Source organism: Setaria viridis, chromosome 1, assembly GCF_005286985.2.
Source record: "Setaria viridis chromosome 1, Setaria_viridis_v4.0, whole genome shotgun sequence".
NCBI classification, from domain to species: Eukaryota; Viridiplantae; Streptophyta; class Magnoliopsida; order Poales; family Poaceae; genus Setaria; species Setaria viridis.
The window spans coordinates 7795675-7814202 of NC_048263.2; the positions used below are offsets into that span (position 1 = coordinate 7795675).

Genomic DNA, 18528 nt, shown 5'->3' on the forward strand with positions numbered 1-18528 from the left:
GACTGGGCCTGCACGATGGAGTGGCCCCACCTTGGAGAATCTTCTTGTTTCACCTTAATTATCCCCAATAATGGACAAGGGATATTGCTGGGATAAACACCAGTCCTTGTTTCACCTTCGCATTTCAGAGTCTAAAATGTCTGTTTATAAAACATAAACAGAATGTTTATAGACACCAGAAAGGAAGAAACACTGTTGGGCCAAATGTGCTTGTCAAAGGTGGCGTTCTTCGAACGAAAAATTGTCAAAAGTACAAATCGGTGGCGTTTTTCGAACAAAAAAATGTCAAAAGTACAAATCAAACCAGTGCTTTGTTTACGTCTGCATCCACCAGAGGTCGTATGGTAATTTTCTAGTTCCTGTGTCAGCATCACCAGAAGAGAATAAAATGTGCAAGCTCCCCATTGCACAGTATGGATAATAATAAATGAAATAATCACTGTGTTGTACATGTAAACGAAAAAAGGCTTGAGAAAATATGTGGGGGCAACTCAAGGGAGGGGGACAACCTGTTACCATCCCAAAACCCTAACTTCCAAAACTACCATGTCACTTTCCTGTAATGTAATCCTGTATCATATAGTATAGTAGATGCTAGCATGTGAAACGCCCTCCATCTTTCTAAAAGTAAAGAATAGAGCAAACAAAAATGTATGTACATGGGTTCGTTGCTGCTGCTTCTTCAGTTCTCTTCCAGCCATTTGCATCATTGTCTGGCCATCGCAGGCGCTCTTGGACCCCCAAAACTAGGCTAGATGGGATTCAAGGCATGAGGAAGACGGGTGAAAATGCATCCTGAAGATGGTTCGCAGCTGCCAATACGGCTCAAGTATTCAGTAACATTTCCAAAAGAAATCATGGTATTAGTGCTGACTGCTTGCTTAGCATAGTTTTGCTATGGACATAGACACAGTACTGTACAGTCACTCGCCAAGGACATCACTACAGCTGCACAATAGCATCAGGAGAATTTCGTTAATATGAATGGGAAAAAAAACACAATTCCATGCAGATAAAATATGATATAGCAGTGCCCTTTTATCAGGATGGTTCCATAATCATTTTATTGACACGTCTTATTTAAGAGAATTACTGGTTGTCTTGTTTCATTCGCTTATCATTTCCTAAACCATTGATTTGGATCAGATCAGTGCTACAGTATTGTTATGAAGTGCGCATGTTATGCAAAAACTGTAGATAAAACATGGTGCACGAGTGTGTCATGTTTAAACATGCACAACACAGTTTGCCATACACAGCGCGCAGCAGGGTCATAACAGTCGAAAGTTTAGTTGGTGCTTAGTGAAGTCATCCATCACTCACCTCTACAGACTTTAAATAAAACTAGCAAGCAACGCATGCAATGCAATCCAATATATCAAGATGCCAAGTCTTAAGGTCGGTTGCCTCATGAGCAATCTATCACCAGAGACCCTGTTAAAATAAAAGGAAAATTAGTGACTCTGCCAAAACATCATCAACCTGTAAAGTAACAGGTGTAATTGCAGTTACCACATCCCATCAATTCTGTCTGATATCGGTCGAGTGAACTTGGGAACAAAGCGTGACATAGTCAATGACTTGAAACCATGTGCTGCAATAACAAATTGAAATCAACCAGAGAACAAAACTAAAAGTGAGTCTGTATTTAGGATGCAGGACACATGCTTACCTTTATCATCATCTTCATCATCTAATTGCTTGTCTTTATCCATCTCTACATCAATAGCAATTTGGTCATTGTTGACTTTTCGCGCGCCTCGAAGCTGAGTGACAACTGCTGGGCTTTTGTCATTCTGCGCTCAATTGAAATATGCAAGTAAGCATATATAAACAAATCCAATACATATTAATTTGTTCTATCCAGTTTGTACAGGTACTTTTATATTCACAAAATAGAACATACTTACCATTTGTTCAATCTCTGAAGTGCCAGGCAAGTTTATAGATCTGTTCAGTTGACTGGATGCCCTATCCCGGCGAAGCAACCCTATTTGAGAATCCTTTTGGCTCAATGAAGCTTCTAGAGCATCTGATTTACGCATCAATTCTTCCATTTTGGTCCTCTCAACCTGTAGTAAAGAATCTTTGCTTTGGACTACAACCCTTAAATCATCTGATTCAGATATCAGAGATCCTATTTTTTTGCTCAACATCTCCATATAGACAGGAACTGGAGTGCCATCATAGTCGCAATGCACGCCAAACTGCAAAAGTGCTGTTTCTAGCCATTTAATGAAATCGTTTATCTGTGATGAGTACTTTTTGTTGCTCTCTTCAGTGGTTAGCAGTTCATTCGTACTTCTTGTAACTTCCTGCCGCAGAAAAGAGATCTCTGAATCTCTTTCTTGCAATTGTGACTGAAGGTTTTCCACTTCTGCAAGAAGATTTTCAGACAAGCTATGCAACTCATCAAACTTGTCGACAGTCGTTGCAAGTTTTGCCAGAGCTTTAGTCCTAGAAACTTCTGCGCTCTTTAAAGCAAATTCTTTTTCTTGCAGCATTTGCTCCAACTCATGACTTTTGTTCTCCATGACTTCAAGCTCTTTTTCTTCTTCATCAAGTGCTTGCATCAAACCTTCAATTTCTGCAGAATACACACAAAAAAAAGTATTAACAACCATAGGAACAAATATTTTCGGATTTTTTTAATTATGCGAAAACATGTAGCAGTGAACAAAACATAAGTAACCAAACCAAACTGAATCAAAATGTTCTGACAGCTCACCTTGGTCTTTTCTGCTTAGTTCATCAGTCAATTCCTTAATTCTTCCGTGCTGCTCACTTGCCATTGACTCCATATTTTTAAGCTCATTTACTTGAGTCTCTAAAGCCTTGTTCTCATTATGCAACATATCAACTTGTTTCGCCAAATTGTGGACCTCCATTTTTGCACCTTCGAGCTCGACTGAGAGCTGCTTTGCAGAAGATTCAGCCGCCCTTAACTGATATGAAAGCTCTGAACTGATTGTGCTGATTTGGATATCTTTAGCTTGAAGCTCCTGCTGCAACTCAAGAACAGTAGCCTTCAGTTCCTTTGTGCTGCCTTCATTACTGTTCCGAGAAGTTTTTACAGCTAGAACTAACTGTTCAACTAATGATTTTATACGTTCATCTGCAGAATGATCAACAGCATAGCTCTGGTTACCAGGGTATATATCAGTCATCCCTTCAATCTCAGCAACTGAACTAGTACATGCTTCATATAGCAAGCTCATATTCCTGCGTTCAGATACAATCTCCTCATCTCTTCCTTTCATCTCCAACTGTAGTTCAACAAATTTTGCTCTCAAAGATTCCAACTCATTTTGCTGAGAAGTGAGTCTGTTCTGCAAGTTGGACATTACATCAAACAGCTCTGTTGCTTTCTGTTCAACTGAAAAGCCATGCTCATCAATGCTTCTTTTGAGATCATTACAGTCTTTTACACACTCAGATAAAGCACGGCATGCAATAGCAAGATGATGCAAAATCTGTCTCTCATCGGTATCATCCATCTTAATTTCCAAAGGAGCATTTGGAATATGAGCCTTCTGTAAAGAGCAATTTAAGACCAATTAGAAAGTAACGCCCTTATTATCTCATATAGCAACAACATATGTGTACTGCTTCAGCGCAGGAAAAAAAGCAAGGTCTTCCATTTCATTATGGGTGGAAATGCCATATTCCGAGGAAAATATTGATGACTTCCTTGGTGAATCAAGGTACCATGAAAGTTTAAGGATAAGGATATATTCTATATAGATATTATCTTTTAAGTTTTAACAATATGAATCTCATTAAAAGAAAAATAGGTTGAGTTATCTAACCATGCAAAAAATGCAGGACAATGAGTAGGTATTACGTGTCTTGGATATACATGTGGCGAAACACAAATACAAGTTAACCTAAGCAATCAGTCGTTTCAAAATGGTATAAAACTTGCTAAGATGCTGTGACTGTAAATATATTGAAATGAAGAAAAACACATAGAAGTTTACTTAAAGCATAATATACCTTGCTGTTTATGCGGTTGGACAAAACATGTTTAGAAGCAATCGGTACATCCATCATATTTGTGCCATCTATCCATTTACCAGAAGACTTCATGAAGTTTTCCATATAGCAGATAAGGTCCACATCCTTACTGAATGCATTGACAAGATGATGTGAAAGTTCAAAGCAGACTTCTCTTAGTTGACTGCTGGTGGAGTTCAACTCCATCAAATGATCTAATTGCTTCCTTCTTGTCTGTGACTGCGCATGCATAACATGCTCAAGGTGACGAACAGCATCAGCTCTTGCAGATTCTGTAACACTGTATTGTTTATAAGATTCAGAAAGTGCAGCTTCTGCCTTGAACAATTCCTCCTGCAGGTTGTCAGCCCTTTCATGAGCTTCATTTAACTCAGCTAGAAGCAACTCTGTTGCTCGTTTCGATTTCTTCACTTCATTCTGTGATGAAACCACAGTTTCCTGTAGGTCAAGGCAAAATTTTGCTATCTTTTCAACCTTGGTAACTGGATCCGTATCAAATTCCCGAGCAATGTCCACTTTATTTAAAGCATTTAATAATCCACTCAAATACTGGTTTGTTTCATGCAAGCTCTTCTCATTCTCAGCCAATCGATCCATTAAAGATGATTTCTCAGTCTCAAGTGATTCTATGTGCTGTTTTCTTTCATTCTTAAGTTTCTCTATCACAGCATTCATCTCTTCTATAGTTTGCTTCAGGCTGTCTCTGTGTTGCACTAGGCCCTTCCCTTTTCTGACAGCAACATTTAGTTTCTCCCTCAATGAGGTACACTTTTGCTCCTCCTGATTTAACTGCTCCTGCAGATTGTCCCGCTGCTTACCCACAGATTCTAGTTCAAGAACTAGCGACTGATACTTTTGCATCTGCTCAGCATCACTTTCTTGCAATTTGTTTATTTGAGCTTGAGCATGTAAGGTCTCAATTTCCAGCATTAGTGATTGCGTCTTCTCCACAGCTTCATCACGCTGCTGCTCCACTAAGGCCAGATTGTTGCGAGCATAATCTAACTCATTATTTAAAGAATTTAGTTCGATCTCTTTGTCGCTTGTACCAGTATCCAATGTAGAAGCATCATTAGATGGCTTGATATCCTCTAATTGAATATCTCTCTCAGTAAAATTGCCTTCAGTGGACTTGGACAAAAGAGTACCATAGTCATCCAAAAGTTTCCTCAACAATTTACCCAAGCACAAAACAGCAGAAGTGTCACCCGATGAAATTTCTGAATCACTGCCATCCTGCAATGTGTTTTGCACCAAATTCAGCAGCTTGTGGATCTCTGTGTCCATTTCATGATAGTGCCTGCTCTCCTCGGTTTTCTCAGCTAACTTCTCCTGCAATTCAGATAGATCTTTTCTCAAATTATCTCTGACAAACTCATCTTGAACTGCTTTCTCAGAGAGTCCAAGGAACTCAAATCTCAGTTTCTCTAGGCTTTGTGAGAAAAAATCCTTCTCAGCCTTTATAGCAACAACCTCTGCGCTGAGTTCAGATATCCTTTTATGCGACTCTTCTAGATCAGCAATAAGCATTTCAGAGGAATCCTCAAGGTGCTCAATCTTCAACTGTAATGAATCTCTTTCCTGCTCCACCTCCAAGAGTCTGTTTCCTAACCATTCTATCTTATCTTCTGCTTCCAACATCCTGAACTGTGGGGGGATGCTAATTTGACCAAGGACTTCTTCCCATTTCTGTATAAGACTGTTCCTCTCCACTAGAGATTGTTCCAACATGTTGTTGTGTTCAGCCAGCTCATAGAATTTCCTATGCAGCTCCTCATACTTGCTCTTTAATTCATCTGATGCTGGATTTGAATTTGAGTTCTGCTCATCATTTATCACATCCATGGCCACACCAGACTCAGAATGCCCATCAACAGAGGATCTCTTGTCACCATCAGGTAGAGTAAATGAAGTGCCAACAGCCATCTTCGACAGCAGTTCAATTTTTTCAACTATATCTCGAGAATGAAATTGCTCTGGCAAATCCAGGTCTTCTAAGACTTCTTCGATTCTCTGAAGAACAGAGTCTTTTAGAAGAAATGAGTCCCTTAGAGCTGTAGCTGAATTCCTTATGTATGAGAGCTCCGATTCCAAAGCTTCAATTCGATCTGCTTCTGTATAGGATTTGAGCTTAGCTTCTAACTCTTTCAGCAATGTTTCCTTTAACTGCAGTTCTTGTGTGAGCTTCTCGACCTCACCAGACTTCTCCAACAGAGACTGCTTAAGGCTGTCACGCTGCACAATCAAACCTTTACCTTTTGCAACAGCAATACTAAGTTTTTCCTTGACAGATGTAAGTTTCTGATCAAACTGTTCAAGTTCAGAAACCTTTTTCTGAAGCTCAGTACGCGAAGTTCCAAGAGCTTCATCAAGCTTTTTCATGCCATCCCTCAAGACTGGAACTTCAGTTTCCAGCTGAATATTTAGTGCATTGAGCTGGTTGATTCTGTCTTGCAAGTCAGACAGCTTTGGTAAGATTTCCTCTTTGATCAATGTAGGCAAGGGGTAAGACCACTTGTCGAATGAAATCTGGTCAAAAATATTGATATCTTGCAAGCATATCTTTGACAAGCGGATTTCTTCAGCTGCATTTTCAAATTTCTCAATGCATGAAGCCACACCGTCCTCAATGCATGGGAGAAGGGTGGTAAGTATATGATCTTCCTTGTTAAACCCTTCACCACTATCAGATATCAATTGAACACCTGCTGAGGAATGATTTACTGAGTGGGAAACCAACTTTTCAGCTACAGCAAGACATCTACTGTGTAGTTCATCTTGTGTGGCATTTTTGCTTAAAGAAGCTGACTTAAGCTCTTCATTCATAACACAAACATCATTCAAATTTTTTGTTAGAGAACTGTATCTCATGTTGAGCTCCTCGACCTCTTCACATTTACTCAACAGTCTTGACTCAAGGTCAGCATTGGATGACAGCATAGTATGGTGGTCATGCAACAAATTCTTTAAATGCTCGATGAGTCTTCCATATTGACTTTCAATTGGTTCCTCAGCACTGTCCCCTCCACCAAATTCATTTGAATTTTTAAGTGAATCGCATAGAAGTTCCTGCAGGGAATCATACAGTTTCTTGACAGTTTCAAATGCTTGTTCGCTCCTCTCTTGAGCAACACAGTTTGCTTTCCTGAGCTCCACCAGAGAACTATTGAGCTGAGCATTATCAATTTGAGCAGCCTCTAATTTCTCCTGAAGACTCTGGAATGATGTAGCAACAAGATCCACACAGCTCAAAGTGCGGAAACTGAGATCTTCACTTTCACTGGAATCATTAGGAAACATAGTACATCCCAAAGAGGTGAGCCTATTTGTTACTTCAATGAGCAAATCTGATAAAGACACCCTCTCCTTCTCAAGAATGGAAATCCTTTCTACCGCATCCTTTTGCAACAGTTCTGCTTGATCAATGAGCCTTTCAGCATTACTGTTTGCATCCTGTTGAACAGTAGCAACCTGATTGTGCAGATTATCAATTGTCTCCTTGTAGTTGCTCAGCTTCCCAGCAAGTTCATCCATTTTGGCCGCAAGAACAACAGTCTGTTGTCTATCTATATCATGCTGCGCAGTAGACTTGACGGAAAGTTCAATTTTGTTACAAAGTTCAGCCACATATTCTTCAGTTTTTGTAATATCTGAGCTCATTGCCATAAACTTTTCCCCAAGGCGACGTATCATCTCCCGAGTTGACTTTCGTAATTCATCGTGCTCCCCCTCAGTTAGTCCAGTGTCATCCTCATTTCCTTTAGGCTCGAATGATTTTATGAGCTTCGATACCAGAACACGTCCATCAGACCTAGAGGAAATCCTCTCTAGCAACTTTTCAAGGTCATGCAAATCACCTTTAGACACCTCTAGATGGCCCTTCAGTAACTGTAAAGCAGTAGAGTTACATGAGTCATTCGTGTTGGCCAGATTAGGAGTGCACTGATGATTACCATGGCCAACAAGTACAGGCCTCGTAATGGTTCTTTCAGCATTTTCAGTATTGACTTTAGGTGGGTCCAAATGAAGATCACTTTCTTGATGCACAACATTCTGAAATTGGCCCAGCACCACATTATACTTAGCGTGCAAGTCTTTGATTGCAGATTGGTAAACATCTGCGCTGCTACTAGCATACAGATTTTCCTCAATTAGCTGCTCCGTAAGTTGTTCAAAGTATGTTTCCGTATCTTTGACATGTGACTCAAGCTGCTTATGCTTGGCATATGAAAGGTTCAACTTGTCATTTAGTTCAGATAAATCTGAAGAAAGCCTACCCTTTTCATTACATAAATCCACATTGTCTTCTTCAAGTTTCTTTTTTGCTTCTTTCTCAGAGACAAAATTCGCAGATAACTCCAAATTATCTTTTTGCAATGATTCCAACAGAGCCCTATAATTTGCCAATTCTGTCAAAGTATGCTCCAAATTCTCATTGGAGGAACGCAGCTCTTTCTCCAAAACTTCACATCTGCTACTGCCAGCATCCATTTCCTCTTTCATAGAAGCTAAGTTAAGCTCAAGACCTGACAACTCTGATAAAAGCTTCCTGTTATCAGAAGATAGATGGTCCTGCTGCTCCTCAGCTGCTTTTTTGGCTTCTTTCTCAGAAGCAAGGCTTGCACTAAGCTCCAGGTTTTCCTTTTGCAGGGCTTCCAGTAACAATCTGTTGTCAGCTAATTCACTCTGCATTTGTTTTGTGTTCTCCTCGGAGGAATGTAGCTCACTCTCCAAACGTGTGCACCTTAAGTTGCTAGTGTTGATTTCTTCTTTCAAGGAAGCCATGATTAGTTCAAGTTCTCCCTTAACTGTGCTCACCTTGGAAAGCTCATGTCTACATTGATGAAGCTCTTTGCTAACTGCCAGATTGCTTTCTTCAGTTTCTTTTAGTAGTACCTGGAGCTTGGTGATCTCATCAGAAGACCGCTGTGTAACATCTGAATAATGACCAGCAACCTCATCTAACTGCAACTGGAGAAAATCCCTCGATAGAGTTGCAGAGTACAGATGCCTCTGTATATCCTCAAAATGATCTGGCACAATGCCTTGCAATACCACACTTCTAAATAAAGCTGGATCACCATCCTGTTCACAAAGTGGAGTATCCACTGCCCCTATTGGCTTGGCCTGTACACTCAAATCTTCATCAGTTACATGTGTTGTACTTGGATTTTCTTCAACAGCTTCCCTGCCCACTCCATCAGTTTCCTCCTCAGTGCCTCTTCCCGCAGTACTCTCAGGAATCTCATGTGAAGCTGCAACAGTCAACTCTTCTTCAAGTGCAGTCGCAGCAACTATTTCAGCAGAAACAGTGGGCTCGATGTCATGTTGTATATCTCCATCTAATGGAATCCTAGAAACATCTGTCAACATTTCTTGAGCTCCTTCATCATTATTATTATCAGCTCCAGTGTCTTGAGAAGGAATTGGCACCTCGGCGACTTCTTCGGAATCAGAGCTTGTTGGCTTTTCAACAGGCTCCATTTCCACCTGCTGGTGTTCCCCAAGTTGATTGCAATCATCACCGTCTCCATCACGTTCAGAAGAAGCATCCAACTCCATGTTATCCTTCAAAGTCATATCTGGCAGTTTCTTATCAACATGCACCTCACCCAGCTGAGCTCCTTCCACAAGATCACCACTGCCGTCTCCACTGGTAGCCTGGATTGCTAGATCCTCACCATCAGCTGCCTGGCTTTCATGCTGCTCCGAAATGCCCTGCTCACTAGTACCAGCATTATGCGCATCAGAGCCATCAGCTGCCGTCTCCTGTTCTCGCACTGCATCAGCATTCTCCACAGAGCCGGACTCCACAGCCCCAGGCCCCTCGCCATTGCATTGCTCCGCCTGTGACGTCTCCGCTTCCTGCATTGACAGACGAGCATTACACACAGGCAACACCAGCAACCCACTCAAAACCCAGACTCTCAACACTGGAGAACACGAGCTTCACCTCAAACGGAGTGCTGCTGCCGCCCACCCCGGCGAGGAACTTCAGCCCGACAGGCGATTTCGGCTCGGGCACGGTGGACTCCTCCGCCTTGGCCGCCCCCTCCTCGGCCTCCGCGTCGGCGTCGGCTTCCGCCGCCTTCTTCCCGGGCTCCCGCTTCCCCTTCTTCTTCCGGAACTGTTGCAGCTGCACGCAAGCAGAACGCAACACCCGATCAGAAATCGCGAGAGAGAGAAAAACGCACAAAAAAAATGGGGAGAAGGAATCCGCGGGACTCGTACCTTCTTCCGCCCGGCAGCGAGGAGATCGGTGCGGCTACTGTTGCCGCCGCCTCCTCCTCCTCCTCCTCCTCCCCCTCCTCCTCTGCCGCCGCCGCCTCCCCCTCTGCCTCCGCCGCCGCGGCCGCCGCCCCTGTGATCCATGCGGAGGAGATCTCCAGCCCCGGGGCAGTAGCGGTCACGAGAGGCGGGGAGGCATCAACCAATCCCGCCCGCCCAAACCCTAGGCGCCGGCGGATTGCCCCCCAATCGGACCGGGTTGGCGCCAATCTGCAAGATCTGGGAGGCGGGAGGGAATCGCGCGCGCTCGGGTTTGGGGGATTCTGGGAACACGAGGAGGAAGAAATTGACGCCGGGAAAAAAAAAAAGAAACAGAAGAGAGGTTCGTGTTCCACGTTACGTTACCGCGCTGGGCCCGACCCGGTTGGTGCTTGACCCTATGCAGTCGAGTTACTGACGTGTGGGGTCAGGTCCACGTGTCAGGGATCAACTGCACAAGGACCGACTGCTGTTCGGGGTGGCCGGTGTCGGTTCGAACGCGACGGTTTCACGTACCCACCCGACGAACACACACACACAATGCTACTACTCGGGAGCATCTTTGAAAAACTGAGGTGATAAATTTTCGAGATCGACGAAGTCACCACTGACGTCTCGCTGTCGACGGGCATGTCACCTACCTCTAAAAGAATAGCGTGCGGTTAAATCCTGGAATAAATCTAGAAAAATGCGAGCACCAGTGCCGAGCCGAGGACTCGAACCTGGTGGGCAGGTTCCACCACAAGGAACCTTTTCAGCTGAGCTCAATATCAAATTATCGATCACCCACGAGGTGGAACCTTAACAGCTGAGCTACGCTCAGTTCGCGGCAATATTGAATTATCGATCACCCCACGGCCCATAAGTATATTGTAAAAACAAATACCACAGTGAAACTTTTTTAAAAAAATAAAACCTCAAACAAATCCTTCGACCCTGCCAACAATGACTAAAAAAACCAACAGATGTATTCCTGAACCACCTATTCCGATGGGAAAAACCATGTTAACCGATTTGCAGTAATATTAGATAATACTTGCAAATGTACACACTTACTTGATTTAAATCGCAGTGAACTGGGGATAGGATGAGCTAATTAGGTTGTTAAGAGGAGCATTGAAATTTTATCAAAAGAAAGAGCTGAAATTTATTGTTGAACAGATTTCATTTCAGGCTGCACGGAATTCAAATGAGAGCAGAAAATAAATTACAGGACAAATTACTATTTAGGCATGTACAACAATGTAACTTTGCAATACATCATTCTTTTATATAGTCATTCTTGACATTAAGATCTTGCGTATTGCATTCACCGGTTTACCAACTGCAGCCAGAAACCTCATCACATCAATTCGTGCATCAATTAAATAATGGCAGAGATTCGGATTTTACTATTGCAATGCATCATTCTTTTATATTTTCATTCTTGACATCAAATGAACTTGCATATTGCATGGTCTATCAACTGCAGCAAACAACCTCATCATCTCATCTCTTCAAATATTTTGAAGTAAAAGTTCAGGTACGTGCGTAAATGTGTAATGTTGTGCCGCGTCGTGCGCCGGTGCCATCATCTCCTCTCTTCAAATATTTGAAGTAAAAGTTGAGCTGAACATTTTAATTTTTAACCAAACGGTCCTAGATTCATTCTTCTCCTATACTTGCACTACTAAAACAAGGAGCATTATATTTTAGGGATCAAGGACTAGAGAATCCGTAGCCATCAAGTACAGGGTGACAGCACCGTACCGTTCATGAGTACATATTACAAAGGAAGAAGGCCTTCTTCATGTTCTCATCTATTGTACTTATCCTGATCCACTGCCTGCAAACTAGTGTGTGATCTCTTGTTATGCAGTGAGTGGACAATTTCCCAAGTATAACGCTAATCATTAACTGGGATTAAAGCTAGCCAGTGCTGAAGTAATAGGCAACACTTACGATGAGAGAGCTCTGAATATCTGCATGCTAGTACATGTGTGCAAACGACGTTTCCTCTAGAATCCAAGATTACCCCCCAAGTATGTGGAAACTGTTACCTGTTGGCCCACCTGTCAGTTTTCAAGATCCATGCCGTGTAGTCCTGGAACGACTGTGACATAGGTCAAGGTGTTCAAAGTGGATATTGATGTGGGTAAGTGGATTCATGTCGTCCATAGTGAACTCACTCAAGATGAGACCCTCTTCCTTAGTCGAGGTTCAATACATTTTGATAATACAAATGTGGTGTTCGATACTAAATTATGACCCCTATGCCATTGCCCATTTAAAATGCGAAAAGAGCTTACTAAAAATTGGATGACATGGATTTTTCTACCAGAGGTCGTAGCTTAGCGTACACAAGTGTTTTCTTTCTGCAAGGTACATTTGGATGTTTCAAAATTCAAAGTACCGTAAGCACATTTGTTTCATGAATCATGCATATAGACCACTCCAGGTGGTTAATATTTTCCTTACTTTGTTTTTCTTTTATGCTCTGGAGGTTGGTCGAATCTCTTAGCGACTCGCGCTCACCTGATTAGTAAGGTTACCCAAATTTCTCTTAAAACTTCGATAATCAGTGGTGAAGACAGAGCAAATATGTGAGAGAGGCACTTGACTTGTGGATGCATTTTTTCAAATTTTCATGGGTACATAGCACCCCCTAATTATATTGTATCTTCATCCCCTAATTATACTATGTCTTCATCCCGGCGCTACGTCACTTGCGATTACGAGCACAGCACATGTGTGTGAACATCTGCGTCGGATTTTATTTAGGAAAATATTAAAAAAACCCTTTAAGAGGGGTTCTTGCGTTGTTGTCACGTGCTGTGCCGTGCCAAGTGCCGGCTCTCGTTGCACCGGCCGGCTGGTCGGCACGTCACCCACCTCTCCCCCAATCACGCACGCACGCACGACGCGGTTGCCGCCCGCGCCCGACCCGTCTCGCATGCATGCAGCCAGCAACCACACCCATCCTTCCTTCCCTCCCCTACTTCCCGGCCGCCCCGACTTCCGAGCAACCCCGTGTCGGCCTCGGGAGCGCGCGACGTAGCCCCACCCCCACCACCGCGCGCCGCTGCACGGCACGGCACCACCCCCGCATCCGACGGGCGCGCGCGCGCCGCCGTGACCCGTCACAGAATATTCCCTCCCCTCCACCCCGCCCCCCCCCCCCCCCCCCCCCCCCCCTCGCGGCCTCACGGGACTCCCTTCTCCTCTGTTTCTTCCTCCCCCTTCCCCACCACGCTCGCGGCTTAGCTTCCCACCGCCCCGCCCAGGCGCGCCTCCCCCTCCTCCTCTTCTCCTGTAAGCGCGCTTCCTTTTTTCTCTTGTTTTCCCTTTCTGTCTTTGGGTAGTTTTGTTTGTCGCCCGACCGTCCAAGATCGGCGCGTTCTTGTCCGGGCTCGACCGATCTCGCTTCGGCAGAGCTGGGGCACCATTCCGAGCTCTTGATCTGGGTTACCCTAGTTCTAATTGCAAGCTCTGATTGGCACCTGCGTAGCTGAGTGTAATTTGGTAACAACCGTCTTGTGCTCTGGTGATGAATTCGGGGGTGGGACGCCTCCCTATCCGCGGCAATGATCATGGAATGTGGTGATCGGTTGGTTACTGTCCGTGATCTGCTGGTTTTGTGATTGGTTGCCGCGTAATCGTTTGGGTGGTTGCCTTTAGGAGCTAGATATAGGCTAAATTTCTTGCATGGGGGCATATTTGGGTTAGGAAATTAGCTTCGGATTGTAGCACAGAGGCTATTGCAGAGCATGGGAGGTGATAGACAACATTGCCCGGTGGCAGCGCGTTGGGTGATGAATGGTAGTCACTGACCAGAGATTGATGGTACCAAATGCTTGATGGCTAGAGTTAGTTTGTGCAGAATAAGCACACTTCGTAGAGGCGAAGTTGCAGAGGTGGGTTGACCTTGCATTGAATATGCTTGGACAGCTTGATTGTCGAAACAATGCTGTGATTCAGCTAGAACGTTATTCATTCGCATTTTGTACTTACTGCTGCATCTAGCTTGTGCATCCTTACAAAGTTTGGGACTCTTTGGGCCACCGAGCTCCTTTTCTGAATTGGTGTACAGCATTTTTTAGAATGCTGCATTAATGTTTGACTGCACGTTGATTCCATTTGAACATTTACTCATTCTTGGTACCAACTGCATGATCTGATTATGATGTAATGGGTATTATAGCTGTATTATGGTATACACTACAATTTTGGTTTGGGTTCAAAATGTTCTAGCTAGAGTCTCACCTCGATGCTCATTGGTATAAAAGATGAGGAGGCCATGTTATTTGGCGTGCACTTGAGGTGGATATGCTCTCAGCTAAGAAGTGAGAATTGAGAGCATGTCAGTTACCACATAGCTGGTGACTTGCAGTTTGTGGGTACTCTAGATAACCGTGACCACACTGTTATATCTGGTCTTTGACTACAAGCTTTTAGGTCATTTGCATTTATAACTTTTCCAACTCATCTGCTTAAATCATTACTTATATACTAAGTTAATTTCTTTCATTTTCTTAGTAGAAAATGGCGATGATGGTGGATCCTCCAAATGGATTGGGAAGCCAAGGAAAGCATTACTACTCTATGTGGCAAACATTATTTGAGATAGACACTAAATATGTGCCTATCAAGCCCATAGGGCGAGGAGCTTATGGAATAGTTTGTTCATCCATCAACCGCGAGACAAATGAGAAAGTAGCAATAAAGAAGATACACAATGTTTTTGACAACCGTGTGGATGCACTAAGGACCTTGCGGGAGCTGAAACTCCTTCGCCATCTCCGCCATGAGAATGTCATTGCTTTGAAGGACATAATGATGCCAGCACACAGGAGGAGCTTTAAGGATGTGTACTTGGTCTATGAGCTCATGGATACTGATTTGCACCAGATAATCAAATCACCTCAGGGGCTTTCCAATGATCACTGCCAGTATTTTCTTTTTCAGGTAATGATTGGATCAATTTTCTCTATTCTGAATGTACTATTTTCTTATATAGTATGTTGTTGAACAAATAAAACAGAAATTGTGTATTTTGTAAAACATTAGCGATGATGTGTAGTGCGTACTGTAGCTCAGCTGCAACAGAGTATTATTGGCATGGATACTAATTTGAGGTTGATTTCGTTGAATTGCTGATCCAATGGGTATCTATACGGTCCTAATATCAAAATCAATTTAAGCCCTGTTGCATCAGTCTCTGTTGACACCTTTTCTGATAGTCATTTTCACGTAAAATTATTATAATACTTCTTCAAAAAGAATATTGTGATATCCAGATAAATATGAGAATATTGTGGTATCCACAAAGAATTCTGGTTGGTTTCACAAATCCTTGCACTTAATTACTAGGATTTGATAGAACTGACAATAATTGGCAACTTAATTCTGGTTCGTTTCACAGATTTTGGATTTCTCAAGTTTGATTTGATCTGCATATGTTGTCAGTTGTCACAGGCTCACAAACCCAGTCACTCTCATTGGCTTATCAAATATACGATTATATCTTAGTCATCACCACAAATGCTGTATGCAGCCTAAGACTAATACCATCTCTTTAGCTGTTTATCAATTACAACTGATTTTACTTGTTCAAGCCAGATCTCCCATTCCAATTGATATATCGAGTAAGGCAACCAGGAACTTACTTGATCAGGCTTGCTGTTCCAATAAAGGTTGACTTTTGTTGAAATTGGGTCATCTAGTAAAGCTGCTTAGTAGCAATTCTTTCAGCTGCATTGCATATTTACAAAAGAATCCATCCAATTGAATAAGTAGTTCCGCACAGGGGCTTAATAATCCATCCAATAATTAATAATTAGTTCTGCATGCGAAACTAGAATTTATTCTCTACATGAAGTAAAGAGCAGGTTGATGAATTTCTTGTTCACCCTACCCTTAAGCAATTCAGCTTCATTTTTATTTTGACCATCTTTAATTATGTTTTTCATTTCATTCTTGATGTTTGCTATCTACGTTCACTGATAATCTGAGACACTCTTCCTTTTCTTGGTTGTAGTTGCTCCGAGGACTGAAATATCTCCATTCAGCAGAAATACTCCACAGAGACCTAAAACCTGGAAACCTGCTGGTGAATGCCAACTGTGATCTGAAGATATGTGATTTTGGCCTTGCGCGTACAAACAGCAGTAAAGGCCAGTTTATGACTGAATACGTCGTCACCCGCTGGTACAGAGCTCCTGAGTTGCTCCTCTGCTGTGACAACTATGGGACATCCATAGATGTTTGGTCTGTTGGGTGCATCTTTGCTGAGCTCCTTGGCCGCAAGCCAATATTTCCAGGAACCGAGTGCCTAAACCAGCTCAAGCTCATAGTGAATGTTCTCGGCACCATGAGTGAGTCTGACCTAGAGTTCATCGACAACCCGAAAGCTCGGAGATACATCAAGTCCCTTCCCTACACTCCTGGTGTTCCCCTGGCAACTATGTACCCGCATGCGCACCCCCTCGCCATTGATCTACTGCAGAAGATGCTCATCTTCGACCCCACCAAGAGGATCAGCGTCACCGAGGCTCTTGAGCACCCTTACATGTCCCCTCTGTACGATCCAAGCGCGAACCCTCCTGCCCAGGTGCCCATCGATCTCGACATAGACGAAAACATCAGCTCGGAGATGATCAGAGAAATGATGTGGCAGGAGATGCTCCACTACCACCCCGAAGTCGTCACGGCAGTAAGCATGTCATGATCTCCTACTGCCCCAGGACCTCGGCAGGCTCACCCTTTTTTTGATAAAAGCCTACTGCGATTTAGCCGACTACGGCGCCTAGCTTTTGTAGCACCTTTAATGTGTGTTTGATGCTTGGCTTGTGTAAATACGAAGATGCGCCCAATAGGAGGCGTATGGATAGCTTTTATCATCATGGACCATTACTTGGTGTATGCATCGGTCGACTGTTGTGTGATGTTGTATGAGTTCATGAAGCTCTGTTAAAGTGAGCTCAGTAATCCTATGAGTACTTAGTTCAGTAATCTCTACTGTTTATGGGTTGATTTTCAGATTTCAATTGCTGAGAGGAAACATTTCAGATTTTCAGATCCCACAAGTGATCTGCTGTTAGAATCTGTGTCTCCGGACGAAACCAGTACAACACTATCGGGAAGAGTACATTTCTGAGAGGAAACAATTCTTGAATACCAAAAGGGATATCTGAATGTGAAGAAGCAGATTCACATCTGTCCAAGACTCCCAAGTTCAAAAAGCTGGAACAGGACGAATATGATCTGCCAGCCATTGGCCATCATCATCAGCAAAAGCATATACCTCGTTCTCGCAAGAAACTCAAGCTCCCTTGCGTCTGTTCAGCTGGACTTATAAGCTAGCTGAAAAGCTGAAACGACTGATTTGTTGTGAGAGAAAAATACTGTTCGGTGGCTGATAAGCCAGCTGATAAGCTGAAGCGAACAGGTCTAATCCACGGCCTGACATTGCAGCCTGCGACCACGGACCACAGGAGCTCAGAGGCAGGCCCGCGGCGTACGGATGGTCTCTTGGCCGTAGGATCTGAGTTGAACGGCCAGGATTCGAAACGGGAGATGCGTAACGGGAAGGAATCTTCCAGGATACCTCCCTCTCCGCCATTATTCCCCTTCCTCCTCCCGCTGCGGGGAGGCGCCGCAATGGGGGCGTGCCGGCGCCGGCGCCGGCAAGGAATCTCGCCGCTTCGAACACCCTCGTCGCTTCTCCCCAGGTCAGTAGCCGCTCCGTGCAGTGCGGCGCAGCATTTCCGATTGGCCGATCAGCGACGCAGATTTCAGGGCAGCATCATCTGCAGGGGCGGCTCTCTGGCTCCTTCCTTCCCTCTAGCATGTCGGACCAGGGAGGAGGCCATTGATCCGCGAGTTGTCATATCAAGGACTTTTAGCCGCGGGCTGTTCATGCAGTTGGAATTTCGTACTGCAGGTCTGGATAGGTGAGCAGTGCTCTGTGACTCTGCGCGCTCAATCATTTCCTTCTTTTGTTTGATGCTCGGCTAGTAAAAAAAAGAAGGATACAATCTGAGAGCTTCAACCACGTGCTGCTTTGTTTTCTGTTTTTAATCCTTACCTGATAAGCGCCTCGTGAAATTGCAAAGTTTTTCAGGTAATGATGAAGTTTCAAGAAGATCTGTATTGTTTTCTTTTTCAATTTCCTAGTTTGCTAGTGACTGCAGTACATGTTTCAGCATGTAGTTGCATGCCTGCAGGTAATTTCCCTCTTAAAACGGTGGCAAGCATAATGCATGA

General features: G+C 43.5%; 2 protein-coding genes across 4 annotated transcripts; one reads left to right on the plus strand and one right to left on the minus strand.

Moving 5' to 3' along the window:
• Nucleotides 1–381: 381 nt before the first annotated feature.
• Nucleotides 382–10607, minus strand: LOC117849932 (uncharacterized). 2 transcript variants are annotated; one of them, XM_034731689.2, is made up of 9 exons: nucleotides 10249–10607; nucleotides 9971–10153; nucleotides 3997–9882; nucleotides 2729–3530; nucleotides 1911–2587; nucleotides 1673–1796; nucleotides 1513–1594; nucleotides 1324–1434; nucleotides 382–948 (listed from the first exon to the last, which is right to left on the minus strand). In XM_034731689.2, the coding sequence occupies exons 1-8, from the start codon at nucleotides 10387–10389 to the stop codon at nucleotides 1335–1337; spliced, it is 7995 nt and encodes a 2664-aa protein (XP_034587580.1). In that variant the 5' UTR covers nucleotides 10390–10607; the 3' UTR covers nucleotides 382–948; nucleotides 1324–1334. The 2 variants fall into 2 exon arrangements, with proteins under 2 accessions (XP_034587580.1, XP_034587572.1); XM_034731681.2 differs by having other exon boundaries at nucleotides 2729–3533; nucleotides 10249–10606.
• A 2845-nt stretch (nucleotides 10608–13452) lies between these two features.
• On the plus strand, nucleotides 13453–17274 carry LOC117847895 (mitogen-activated protein kinase 3). 2 transcript variants are annotated; one of them, XM_034729199.1, is made up of 3 exons: nucleotides 13453–13575; nucleotides 14800–15228; nucleotides 16301–17274. In XM_034729199.1, exons 2-3 carry the CDS (start codon nucleotides 14806–14808, stop codon nucleotides 16988–16990), a joined length of 1113 nt encoding a protein of 370 aa, XP_034585090.1. In that variant the 5' UTR covers nucleotides 13453–13575; nucleotides 14800–14805; the 3' UTR covers nucleotides 16991–17274. The 2 variants fall into 2 exon arrangements, with proteins under 2 accessions (XP_034585090.1, XP_034585096.1); XM_034729205.1 differs by having other exon boundaries at nucleotides 13457–13575; nucleotides 14803–15228.
• The last annotated feature ends 1254 nt before the right edge of the window (nucleotides 17275–18528 follow it).